This window comes from Agelaius phoeniceus, chromosome 25 (genome assembly GCF_051311805.1).
Source record: "Agelaius phoeniceus isolate bAgePho1 chromosome 25, bAgePho1.hap1, whole genome shotgun sequence".
Taxonomy (NCBI): Eukaryota; Metazoa; Chordata; class Aves; order Passeriformes; family Icteridae; genus Agelaius; species Agelaius phoeniceus.
The window spans coordinates 6786066-6799177 of NC_135289.1; the positions used below are offsets into that span (position 1 = coordinate 6786066).

The 13112-nt window shown below is 56.8% G+C and overlaps 1 protein-coding gene across 3 annotated transcripts in view; it reads left to right on the forward strand.

Moving 5' to 3' along the window:
• The window catches only part of PPFIA4 (PPFI scaffold protein A4), a 61192-nt gene extending 48793 nt beyond the window's left edge, over positions 1–12399 (forward strand). For all 3 annotated transcript variants that reach the window (XM_054648636.2, XM_077190699.1, XM_077190702.1), the window contains 13 exons: positions 63–220; positions 851–944; positions 1166–1247; positions 2019–2219; positions 4635–4697; positions 5964–5990; positions 6850–7025; positions 7756–7853; positions 8460–8635; positions 8859–8927; positions 9517–9694; positions 10808–10895; positions 11265–12399. In XM_054648636.2, the coding sequence (XP_054504611.1) occupies positions 63–220; positions 851–944; positions 1166–1247; positions 2019–2219; positions 4635–4697; positions 5964–5990; positions 6850–7025; positions 7756–7853; positions 8460–8635; positions 8859–8927; positions 9517–9694; positions 10808–10866 (1381 nt within the window). In that variant the 3' untranslated portion in view covers positions 10867–10895; positions 11265–12399. The remainder of the gene's footprint in view (positions 1–62; positions 221–850; positions 945–1165; positions 1248–2018; positions 2220–4634; positions 4698–5963; positions 5991–6849; positions 7026–7755; positions 7854–8459; positions 8636–8858; positions 8928–9516; positions 9695–10807; positions 10896–11264) is intronic.
• The last annotated feature ends 713 nt before the right edge of the window (positions 12400–13112 follow it).

Consider the following 13112-nt stretch of genomic DNA (forward strand, 5'->3'; position numbering starts at 1 on the left):
CACGTGCCCTGCTCAAGAATAACCTAAAGGTTTTGCTCTTCCTGTCCCTCTTCCATCCCCAGCTCACTGGAGGACCAGGCTAGCAATCCCAGCAGCAGCCAGGACTCCTTGCACAAGGGCTCCAAGAGGAAGGGGATCAAATCCTCCATCGGGCGCCTGTTTGGGAAGAAGGAGAAGGGTCGTTTTAACCAGCTGAGCAGAGAAGGGTCCACAGGGCAGGGTCCGTGAGCAGCCCTGTCCCTGTCTGTGCCAGGCCCTCCTCACCCTCTGGCTCTGTCTGCCATTGGGGTGCTGTTGGGGTGACAGGGAGGGGCAGGGACACCCCTGCTGGTGTGGGGATGCTGAGGCCATGGCAGCTTCAGGGAAGTTGGAGCTTTGTGTTTTCTCCCCTTGGCCTTTCTGGCCTAAGCATGGTGTCACCTTAATGCTCTGTCAGAGCTGGGGTGTGGACAGTGGCCTCCTGTCCCTGTATATCATCTTTAATGTCTCCAGATCTACTTCCCCACCCCATGGATTTTGCAGAGCCCTTTGCTAGGAGCTGCTTTTCCACTCCCAAATCCTTTACTACTTCCATGTTGAGCATTGCTGGACTCCCTGATCTTTCTGGGTCCCTTCCAGAAGGGACTGTTCTGTGATTTTGGGATTCTGGGATTTGGAAATAGGAGGAATGGCAGGAGGGGGTCTGCTTGAGCTTCTTGAGGGTGCTGGGGGGCCATGGGGGTGGGTTGCAAAGGGACACTGTGTGTCCCCCTGGCATAGGGATGGTGACAATGCCCACACTGGGCCTGTGGGAGGTCACACTGACCCAGGGACATCACACTGACCTGAGGGTGTCTTGCTTGCCCAACAGTGGTGCTGACTGACGTGGAGGGGGGCATCCAGGACCCCCTGGGACTGGGCAAGCTGGGGGCTCAGGCTGAGAAGGATCGGCGCCTACGGAAGAAGTGAGTAAACTTCCTTCCCTACCCCAGCAAGAAACTGATCTACTGGGAAACCATGGCACAGGACTAGGAATTGCTGGGAAATCTCATCTTCACCCTCCCTTGGGCTTTGTTACTTCCTTCACAGCTTTGTATTCCTGCTGCTCGGGGTGTGTTCCCTTCAAAGAACTCTCCCTTCCCCACAAGTCCCTCGTAAATCACTCTTCTGCTTCTGTTCCTGCCAGGCATGAACTCCTGGAGGAGGCTCGGAGGAAAGGATTGCCCTTTGCCCACTGGGATGGCCCCACTGTTGTGTCCTGGCTGGAGGTGCGTGCCCATGGAGTGTCCCCATGCTGTCCCCACAGGTCTGTGTGTGCCACAATGTCCCACCACGCTCGGTCCATGTGCACAGCTGGGGCCTGCAAATCCTGGGAGAGCAGAGGAGATCCCTGCGTCCCTCCCAGGGCCTGTGGAATTGTCATTTGAGTAGAGCTTTGGGTTTGAGCACAAGTCTGAGGAGGAGTGGCTGAGGAGCGGGGGCCTCAGCCTGGAGAGAAGGAGGCTCAGGGGGGACCTTGTGGCTCTGCACAACTCCTGACAGGAGGGGACAGCCGGGGGGGTCAGGCTCTGCTCCCAGGGAACAGGGACAGGAGGAGAGGAAATGGCCTCAGGCTGGGCCAGGCGAAGCTCAGGTTGGATATTGGGAAAAAGGTCTTCAGTGAAAGGATGGTTGGGCCCTGGCACAACTGCCCAGGGCAGTGGTGGGGTCAGCATCCCTGGAAGTGTTCGAAAGATGTGTGGATGTGGCACGTGGGACATGGCTAATGGTGAACGTACCAATGCTGGGGGAATGGTTGGAACTGATCTTAGAGGGCTTTTCTAACCTTAATGATTTTATGAAAAGCTCCGTGGGTGCTCTCTCCCTGTGCTGTCCCCATCAGGCACAGGGGTGCTGGGCCTCCCACAGGCCACCTCTGCAAGGTACAACCAAGCCAAGAATCCCCATGTGGATGTTCAGCTTTGATCCTGGGCTTAGAGAGGGTGGCCATGGGAGCCAGGGTGGCAGTGCCAGGCAGTCACTGCTGTCCCTGTCCCCAGCTCTGGGTGGGGATGCCAGCCTGGTACGTGGCCGCATGCCGGGCCAACGTCAAGAGCGGGGCCATCATGTCGGCCCTGTCGGACACCGAGATCCAGCGCGAGATCGGCATCAGCAACGCCCTGCACCGCCTCAAGCTGCGCCTGGCCATCCAGGAGATGGTGTCCCTGACCAGCCCCTCGGCACCGCCCACGTCCCGCACGGTGAGTGCTCCCTGCCCTCCATGGGCTGCACAGCGTGCTCCCTGCCCTCCCTGCCCTCCATGGGCTGCACAGTGTGCTCCCTGCCCTCCCTGCCCTCCATGGGCTGCACAGCGTGCTCCCTGCCCTCCCTGCCCTCCATGGGCTGCACAGCGTGCTCCCTGCCCTCCCTGCCCTCCTTGCCCTCCCTGCCCTCCCTGCCCTCCCTGCCCTCCTTGCCCTCCCTGCCCTCCCTGCCCTCCCTGCCCTCCCTGCCCTCCTTGCCCTCCCTGCCCTCCCTGCTCTCCCTGCCCTCCCTGCCCTCCATGGGCTGCACAGCGTGCTCCCTGCCCTCCCTGCCCTCCCTGCCCTCCATGGGCTGCACAGCGTGCTCCCTGCCCTCCCTGCCCTCCCTGCCCTCCATGGGCTGCACAGCGTGCTCCCTGCCCTCCCTGCCCTCCCTGCCCTCCATGGGCTGCACAGCGTGCTCCCTGCCCTCCCTGCCCTCCCTGCCCTCCCTGCTCTCCCTGCCCTCCCTGCCCTCCATGGGCTGCACAGCGTGCTCCCTGCCCTCCCTGCCCTCCTTGCCCTCCCTGCCTGTTGCTGTTTGTTTGTGGTCCCTAGGGAGTCCCCCCTAAGCTGTGTGTTCTCTGGTAGCAGCAGGCAGGCAAGGAGACTCCACACAGCTCCTGAGGGTGCTGATTAGATGAGGGTTTATTGGGGGTCCCACCCCCGGGAGCAGCATGGTTTCTGAGGGAGAAGGGGGGAAGGGGGAGGGAGGGGAAAAGGGCCAAGAGAGAGCCTGGTCTGCCTCCCACAGTTTAACAGGAAGATTCAAAGTGGGCATGGAATAAGCCTTGGGCCAGTGGGATTACAGATCCATGATACTGCAGGGGAGGATCACAGGCTTGCAATAAACCTTACATTTTCAAGGGGTGAGACAGAGCAAACCATTTAACTAAAATGTAACAGCACACTTGCCCTCCTTTCCCTTGGGACCACTGTGGCAAACATGGCATGGAGGGGTGATGTCCCCTCATGGACTGGTCAAACGCTCATCCCCCAGCACAAATGGGGATTCCCAGCTGGAAGCATGAAGCTCTTTCCAGTTTCAAGGCTCCTGCCACTCACATGGGGTTCTCAGCAGGAGGCCAATCCTGCAAAGAGAAGAACTCAAGGCCTGGCTGCCCTGGAGAGGCTAAAACTCCATCCAAAGAGCAGAAATACAAACATTCCTGATGTTCAGGGCCAGCTTGGTTGCACAAGCCTCTTTCCCAATCATTTCAACACAAGACTTTTCCATCTGAAATTCCTGGGGCAACTCAGAGCAACTGCAGATCCCTGCCCTTGGTGGGATGGAGGGATTTTGTCTTTTCCTGGTTCCCAGAGGCCTTGAGGGGTTAATGGTGGCCAAGTAATGCCAAGACACATCTGTAGACTTGCAGCTGGCAGAAGGAAGGCTGCTATGCCCCCTCAGATGGCTGTGTCTGGGGTCACAGCTGGTGGGGATAGGCCTGCAGGCTCCCTGAGCATCACACTGAAGTGGAAAGGGAGATGAATGAAGGTCCTTGGTCTGCTCCCTGTGTCTGCATAGACAGCCCAGGGTCCCCTTGGGCATTGGGGTGTCACCAGGTTGAGCTGCAAGGATGTGGGGTGTCCCGGGGACAGCTCCAGCACATGGTGGTCTGATCCTCCACCAGCCTGAGCCAGGCTTGGTTCCAGCACGGTTGGTGCAGACAGAGGCTGGACATGAGTCCAGGTGTGCTCAGGTGGGCAGAAAGGCCAAGGGCACCTGGGCTGTGCCAGCGCTGTGGTGGCAGCAGGCCCAGGGCAGTCCCCATCCCTGTGCCTGGCACTGCTGGGGTCACACCTGGAATCCTGGGGGACTTCTGGGCGCTTGACCACAGCGACCTGGAGGGGCTGGAACATGTCCAGGGAAGGGAACAGAGCTGGGAAGGGGCTGGAGCATCAGGAGGGGCTGAGGGAGCTGGGAAAGGGGCTCAGCCTGGAGAAAAGGAGGCTCAGGGGGGCCCTTCTGGCTCTGCACAACTCCTGACAGGAGGGGGCAGCTTGGGGGGATCTGGGCTCTCCTCCCAGGGAACAGGGACAGGAGGAGAGGAAATGGCCTCAAACTGTGCCAGGGGAGGTTCAGGTTGGATACTGGGGAAAATCTCTCCCCTGAAGGGCTGATCAGGCCCTGGCACAACTGCCCAGGGCAATAGTGGGGTCACCATCCCTGGAAGTGTTCAAAAAATGAGTGGATGTGGCACTTGAGGACGTGGTTTAGTGCTGAACACGGTGGTGCTGCTGGCTTGGGGGTTGGACTTGATTATATTTCAGCCTTAATAATTCTGTGATTCCATGACTCCATGGTGGTTGTGAACTGAGGCCACATTTCTGTGGTGGTTTGCTCTGACCCCTCTTCTCTCTTCCCTGCAGTCCTCTGGAAATGTCTGGGTGACCCATGAGGAGATGGAGAACATGGCAACTTCCACCAAGACGGTGAGGCTGGGCAGCCCCAGGGTGCTGGGGGGAGCCCCCGGGGTGTCAGGGTCTAAACAGCTCCAGGTGTGTTAACCCAGAGGGAAGGGGATCCCTCACATGTCAGCTCTTGGACAGCACCCTGCAGCTCTTTAGAAACCCTCTTTCAACCTTTTATGTCCCAACAATTTCTAAAACCCCATCAGATTTTTTTTCCCTTGTGGAATATCTCTGGGTTTCCAGAGCAGCCTGGCTGTTTGGGAATTAAAGACAAAACCCAGGAGTGACCTCAAGACACATAAGATCCCCGAGCCATTTTGCACCCAAGTCATGGTCTAATCCCCCACTGACCTCAGCATACCCAAATATTGTCCCCACCATGTGTCCCTGCCACTGGCTGACAGCTTGGGGTCCCTTGCAGGGATGTGTCCATGCTCCCAAAAGCTCTGGCTCCTTTGGAGAGATGGAGCCACACTCCCTTCCCTGCAACCTGATCACCCCCTGTCTGTGTCTCAGAGCAGGGCAGCATTTCAGATTTGGGTGGGAACTGTGTGTCCAAGGCCAGGTTGGCACACCCTGGGATAGTGGAACGTGTCCCTGCCCATGGCAGGGGTGGAATAGGATGAGCCCTTCCAATCCAAACAAGTTTGGGGTTCTCTGAAATAGGCATTTTCTTGAAGCTTTTGTTGAGTAGCAGGGATGTGCCACTGTCCCTTGGCAGGTTTTGTGAGCTCTTTTCTGGGGAAAACCAGCATAAGTTGGCAATGGAGGAAATAGCTACAAAATCAGCAAATTGGCTTGGGCAGCCCCCTGTGGATCATGACAGATGTACTGAAGCTTAATTCTCTTTCATCCATCTGACCTGGGGGGACCTAAGAACTCTATGTTTCCCAGGAAAGATGAACAAGCCCCAGGGTCGGTGCCATCTCCAGCCCAAGCTTCATCTTCATCTCCTCCTCCTCCTCCTCCTCCTCCTCCTCCTCCTCCTCCTCCTCCTCCTCCTCCTCCTCCTCCTCCTCCTCCTCCTCCTCCTCCTCCTCCTCCTCCTCCTCCTCCACCCTGTATTCTTGGTTAGAGGAGGGGTGGGAAGCAGGCTCAGCAGGGTCGGGGTGTCCCAGCACCCTGGGGACAAGGCTGAGGTCCCCAAGGCATAAGAGTGAGCTCTGTCCCCGTGTCCCTCTGGGCTGAGGGGTCTCAGTGTGCATGGCAGGCCCTGTTCCTGTGCAGGGCCAGCAGGTACTGACTGCACTGTCCTTTCTGTTGTCATGCTGCGTGTGTCACACTTAGGACACAGAGGAAGGCAGCTGGGCACAGGTGAGGTCCCCGGGTCACTCCTGTCCGTGGGCGGTGCATGGGGTGGTCAGGGGGGACCTGGACATCCCAGGGGATGTGTGGGGCATTGATGTTTACCTACACCCCGTGGCTGCTCCTCTGGGCCATCTCTCAGGTACAGGATGTCCTCCTGGGCCCTTCTCTGCTCCAGGCTGTGGCTTTTCCTGGGACCTCTGTGAGATCCAGAGCCTGTATTAAGAACCCCCACATGTGTGACCACCCTGCATGCATGCAGGATTCAAGCTGCACACTTGCTTTTCACCTATTTTGTAGCCCCAAGTCCATACAGGTGATTTTTATGAACCAAAAAGGTGGGAGGAAAGAGTCCTGCTTGGATCCATCTCTTCTGGTTTTATCCCTCTCAAATGTTTTACTTTCCTTCTGATGGATTTTAATTCATTTTTGGACCCAAAATCAGTTTGCAGTAGAAGTTGAATGGGTGTTTTTTTTTCCCAAAACTGACTTTTTTTTTGTTGTTTCAAAGTCATAAAATAGAGATTCTTAAAGTAGAGATTCTTAAAAATGAGTTGGGAATGTACTGGAACCTGTTTCTCAGTTGTTTTGTCTTTCAATGAGTGTGCTTTTTCCAGAGGCAGCTGCTCATAAAGTCCAGTTATCACTTGTCATTGCTTTTGGCTATGCTTTGCCTCCTGGGGGCACATGAGTAGGTCACAGACCATGGCCAACAGGACTGTTCCCTCCAGCTCCTTCAGTATCACCCAGGGCTGACTCCTCTGGCCTGGCTCAGGACAGTGACCCTCCTGGGCTGTCACTGATCTGGGATTCTGCAGCTCCACCAAGCCCTGGGTTCTCCCCAGCTTCTCCATATGCTTCTGTGCAGACCTTGGCCTATGGGGACATGAACCATGAGTGGATTGGGAATGAGTGGCTGCCCAGCCTGGGTCTGCCCCAGTACCGCAGCTACTTCATGGAATGCCTGGTGGACGCGCGCATGCTGGACCACCTCACCAAGAAGGACCTGAGGGTGCACCTGAAGATGGTGGACAGCTTCCACCGGTGAGTCCTGGCCCTTGGAGCTCCCCTGCGTGCACATGGAGCAGAGGAGAGGGGGATTTGAGGGATTCTCCCCTGTCTTGGGCAGCCCTGGATCGCTCTCCCAGGCTGGACTCACCACCCTGAGCTGGGGTGAACAGCAGCTCTTGAGGGCAGAAGTTCTCCTTCACCTCACTCCCTGCTGCAGAATTGCAGAGGACCAGGCCTTCCCCTGGCTGTGAAGCAAACGATGGGCAAAACTTCAGGTTCATCCCACCTGGTGCTCCACTGCTGTCTGCCAGCATCTGAGTGGGAGAAAGCTTGTGCCATCCAAGCCATGGCTCCTGCACTAGGATCCAACCCTGCCATGGGGTTCCCACTGCCCACCCTGACCCATGGGCCTGCCAGGGTCACCTCCAAGGGTGAGCCCTTCAGCCTGGTGCAGCCCCCATGGGCTGGTTCCCCCTTCCCTCTCCGGCAACCATGTTGTGAGCATTGTTTGGATCTCAGGCAGCTCTCAGGCAGCTGGAACAGGCTCAACCTGATGGAGTGGGGAATTGCCATGGAAGGGAGGGACATTCCCCATTGGCCAGCTTTGGGTTCTGTCTGTTCCGACCCATCCCTGGCCTGAAGCATCCTTTGGGCATGTGGGAGCACACAGAGAGGGGGGTTCCTACCCAGGTGCCTCCCAGCCAGGTGTCCTGGAGCTCTGGGTGAGCCCTTGTGTCCCTCATGTCCCCTCGTGTTGTTGCAGCACCAGCCTCCAGTACGGCATCATGTGCCTCAAGAGGCTCAACTACGACCGCAAAGAGCTCGAGAGGAGGCGAGAGGAGACCCAGCATGAAATCAAAGGTCAGCACCCCCCATCCAGCTCCAGAACAGGACAGAAACCTCCCAGGAGATATCCAGGGCTGGTCTCTCTTTTATCTCTTATTTTTAACCCATTATTTTGAGCCCCCAGTGCTGTTCTCCTGAGGCACCTTCCTGCTGCTCCAAGTGCCTTTATCAGCTGGCCCCAGGCCGGCATGAGGAGGGAGGAGGGGAAAGCAAAGATGCAGCCTGAGCATCCCATGATCTTCTCTGCCCATTTCACTGCTCAGGACATCCTCAGCTTGCTCAGCCTCCCCTTCCTCTTCACTGTTGTGAGATTCCCTGTGCATCTGGCTGCTGCTTGGATTGCATCTCATTATTGATAATGCCCCTAATTACATCAGCAGCCGTGGGTTCTTAGGATTAATTTTCACAGTTGTTTTCTGCCTGTTATTTCAGCTTTGAGCTTGGTAAATTGAACTGAGCAGGTTTTGGCACTTGAGCTCCCGGTTTTGCTACTGGCTTGGGAAGGAGAGTCCCAGGATCATCCTGGAGCAAAGAGAAAGGGCCTCAGGACATCCCCAGAGCTCCTCAGAGCCACAAGTGTGTTGTGAGGTGGCCCTGAGCCGTGCCCTTGCTGTCCTGCAGATGTGTTGGTGTGGACCAATGACCAGGTCATTCACTGGATCCAGTCCATCGGGCTGCGCGAGTACGGGAACAACCTGGTGGAGAGTGGTGTGCACGGGGCCCTGCTGGCCCTCGATGAAAACTTTGATCACAACAGCCTGGCCCTTGTGCTGCAGATCCCCACTCAGAACACCCAGGTAGGAGCAGCATCCTTGGGGGATTTTGGAGAAGAGCGGCCAGTGTGGGACATGGCTGTGGTGTGACCACACCTGTGTCACCAACCCAGCTCTGCCTTTTAAAGCATAGCTCTCCTATGGCATGGGGGCTCTTTCTGTCACACTCAGGCTTTCCTAGAATGGAAGTTTGGGCTGGAAGCCCATTCCCCATTGATGGGGGAACATAATTTTTGGTTAATTGCAGGCTCGACAAGTGCTGGAGAGGGAGTTCAACAACCTGCTCGCCTTGGGCACGGACCGGAGGCTGGATGATGTGAGTGCCAAACCTCTCCATGTCCTGTGTGACTGGGGAAGGACTTGGGGGTGTTGGTGGGTGAGAAACTCAATGTGCCCCTGCCACGTGCTCTGGCAGCCCAGAACCCCTCTGTGCTGGGCTGATCCCCCAGCGTGGGCAGCAGGGCAGGGGGGGATTCTGCCCCTGGACCCTGCTGAGGTGAGACCCCACCTGCAGAGCTCCCTCCAGCCCCAGACTCCAATATAGAAGGACATGGAGCTGCTGGGGCGAGTCCAGAGGAAGAGGTCTGAGAGCTGGAGCTCCTCTGCCATGAGTCCAGCATCCCTTGAAGTCTTTACTGGGACTTTTGTGTTGATGTTTCCAAGGCATCTCTGCAGGCAGGCTGCAAAGATGATCTGTCCCTTCTCTACAGGCTCCTGTAGAGAAGAGACAGATGAGCTGGAAAGGATAAAGCCAATGCCATGGGATCCCAACAAGATGTCCTATGTCCTTTGATCCCACACTTTTCTAGAGCTGGTCACCAAGGACAGGCCTACCCTTGTTAACTCACAGGGCCAGGAGGTGCTGCTGGCACTGACCCTGGCCTGTCACACGCTGTTCCCTGCAGGGCGATGACAAAACTTTCCGTCGGACGCCATCCTGGCGCAAGCGCTTCCGCCCGCGGGACGTGCACAGCATCAACCTCCTGAGCGGCTCTGCCGAGACCCTCCCCGCCGGCTTCCGTGTCACCAGCCTCGTGCCACTGCCCCCTCCGGCTGCTCCAGCCAAGAAAATGCCCCCGGAAGGTTGGTCAGCCCTTCTCCAGGGGCCCTCTCCCACCCCTGCTCAGAGTCTTAGGGAATGTGGGGAAGGATGGGGAAAGGAAAGGGATGGGGGGGGAGAGGGAGGAGGAGAAAGAGAAGGACAGGGAGAGGGAGAGGGAGTGACTTGCTGGTCAACCAAGATGCTCAATCCATATGACCCTGGAGTGGTGGCCTGCTGGCAATGTTTTTCTGAAAGGATTGCTTCAGACCTGTGTGTGAGTTCTTGGTTATGAGCTACAAGAACCAATTAGGGGCCAGGAGTGTGGCATATAGTGGGATATGTCACCCAGCGGCTGCCAGGATGCAGGAGTCCAGTCTGGGCCAGTTTTCTCCATTCTGGTTTTGGGAACCACCCCCCAAAGGGATGTATTAACTGGCTTCATTTGCCTGAGCTCTCCCAGGGCTGGCAGGACCTGCTGGGACACCCTGCCTGCCCTGCCCATGGTGCTGGCTGTACTGTTTTCTGTCCCACGATCTGCCCCCAAGAGACAACTCCTTTCTTCAAGGTGTCTTGGTCCTTTCCAAAGCTGTAGGGAGGCAGAAGCTCCAGCCAGATCAATCTGATTTGTCCCCTGGACCAGGCACCCTGGTCCCACTATCCCAAGGCAGCAGCTGCTCCCCACTGGAGCAAAGCTGGCTTCATCAGACTCAGAAATGAGGATGGGAATGAGAATTAAAAAGCTGTGCACTTACCTTCCAACTCCAAACCCCAGATTCAGCTCTTCTCCTGCCTCTAGTTTTGCTCAGATCTCCCAGCTTTCCATCCAGCAGTTTGGGTCAAGCTTCTGTTTGACCTTTTCCACCCCATCCCTGGAAGCTTCGGTTCCCCTCTGGCTGAAGACAGTGAAACCTGGGACTGAATCCCACCCAGACAGGGAGCAGGGTGCTCACTGCCCAGGAGTGGGGATGGCAAGTGGCAATTTCCGAAATGTCCTGGAGCCTCAGGAGCATCAAGAGCCAAACATGGCTCTTCCTCTGACCCTCATCTTCACGTGGCTGCAGTGCACAGTTGCTGCTCAATAAACACAGGATTTGGGGATGTTGGGGGCTAATTGGAGCAGTCACTAATTGCTTTGCTCTTTGGTTCCCTTCCAGTCAGTGCCTCCGGGTCCCCAAGGCTGGAGACGTCCACGGTCCGGACGTACTCGTGCTGAGGGTCAGAGAGATGGGAGCCAAGCCCTGGGTGAGTGCTGGGGACCAAGGGCAGAGCAGGAGCCCCAGCAGCACCCAGGCAGGGGGCTGCCCTCACCAGGGTGTGGCCATGGAGGACCAGGGAGACCTCAGTGGTGGGGGAGGGATGCTCAGCGTCCCACCACGTGTGGTTTGTCCACTCTTGGGCAGACGGCTCCACTGGGGACCCCAGGATGCTGTTCCCACTTGGGTGAGGGAAGGATGGTCAAGCACTTCAGGGAGGCTCCTCCTGTGCCCTAGGCCATGGTTGCCCTGTGCAACCATGATCCAATGCTGATTCCATCTGGGTTTGTTGGCTGGTGGGTGCAGGGGTGGAGCTGAGCCAGCATCCTCACAGGGACCTTCCCACTTTGCTCCTCAGCAAATCCCCATGTCTGTACGCCACGTGCTGGCTGCCTTCCAGGACAAGAGCCCAGCCTGTGCCTGTTCCTCGGCCCTGACCCACAGACTGTCACTGCTGTGGACCGACAAGATCTGTCCCTCCTGCTCATGCACCCCCTGCTTTCCCCGGCTCCCGTGGCTCCCACCATGGCCTGTCCCCCACTTCTCCTGCGCTGGCTGGGCCATGGATGTGCTCCGGATGCTGTCCTGGCATGGTGCAATCTGGGGAGCAGCACAGACACCCCCAAAGTGTCTGCAGTGTTTGGAAACCTCTCTCCTGCCTGGTTCATGTTGCCAATCTGCCACGGGGCTGCACTCACTCACCCAAGCCCTGGGCATCGGGGATGCTGCTGCCCACAGGACTTGAAGCCAAGGAAGATTCAGGCTCGTGAAAATCCTTCCTCCAGGGTAGCTGGTCAAGGAGCTGCCCTTGGGGGGGCCGGGGCAGTGACAGGGCTGGTGCTGGGTGGGATGAAGGGGGCCCTGCGTCAGGCGAGGAGGGCGGTGTCTGCCCAGGGCTGGGTGGGCAAGGTGCTGATTTTGGTGCTGTCAGGTGCCCTGTTCGGGGGGGCTGTGCCTGGGACCGCCCCACACGGCTTATGGGGACGGTGTCCAGCACCCACAGGAGAGGGGACCCTCCTTGGGTGCCCAAGGAGACAACGGGAGCCCCCTCCACCCCCGGGATGTGCCCACCCCTCCCCTCTGGGTGCAGAGGAGATGCTCTCCCCTCCTGCCTCCTGCCAGGGGTCAATCCAGGAGGCTCTTAACTCTTCCCATTTCTTCCATAGGGTAGGATCTCTTTGTCTCCTCATGCCACGTTTGCCTTGTGTGGCCCCTATTTCTGATGTGATATTTATTGATGGCTGGAATGACCTTATACTTATCATGTGCTGTCTGGAAGTGCAATATCTGAGAGACTCTACAGTCACAGCGTCTTTTCGGTGTATCATTTGCCTAATACAGTACTAAATATTTTTTTAATTTGAAGAGTCAGTGAGCCCTTTATATCGATGCCCTATTTCTTTCGTCATACTACTGGTACTGCATGGACTCCAAACCCTGGATCGGGTCAGGAAAGGATGTATGTGTGTTCCAATAAACAGGATTTTAAAACAGTGCTGGCTTTGAGCCTCCTTTGTAGACCCCAAATTAAAAATATCATTAATCTCTAGCTCCCTCAAGATTTTTGGGGTGCAAGGCTGAACTCCAGTTAAACACCAGTGAAATCACTGGTCATTGTAGGGCTAACTGAAGTGTGGCACATCCACTTCCTAACTGAGTGAATGTGCTGCGATCCAGCTGGATTTACTGATATGAAGATCTCCAACCTGGATTTGGGGATTGTGGAACTGAGGAGACCTACACAGGGCAGGACAACAGTAAAGGAAACCCCGAGCTGTCCAAACAAGAATGCCTTTATTTAAAAAAGAATCCAAATAAGTTAGCAAAAATAATAATTAAAAAAAACCCTAAATGGCAGCTGCACACAGCGTTCAGTAGAAAAGACAGGTGGGCTCTGGGTCAGCACCACCAGACAGTGGCTGGACAGAGACCTTGGTCAAGGAGCATCTGGAAAACTCAGCAAAGCGAACCCAGCACACATTGGCCCTAAACCTGCCTGTCCCTGGCTGGGCAGTGGAGCAGGGCCTGGCCCTGGGAAGCCCCTCCAGGACCACCCCACCCCTGCCTGTTCTTCTTGCAGCCCGGCAGGAGCGCTCCGAGGAGTGGGGAGGGAGCCGAGTGGTGTCAGCCCTGCAGCCCACAGCAGGAGGGGGGGATGTGATTTCCAGCTGGACCCTTCTGGCATCTCATTCCCACCCCATTACCA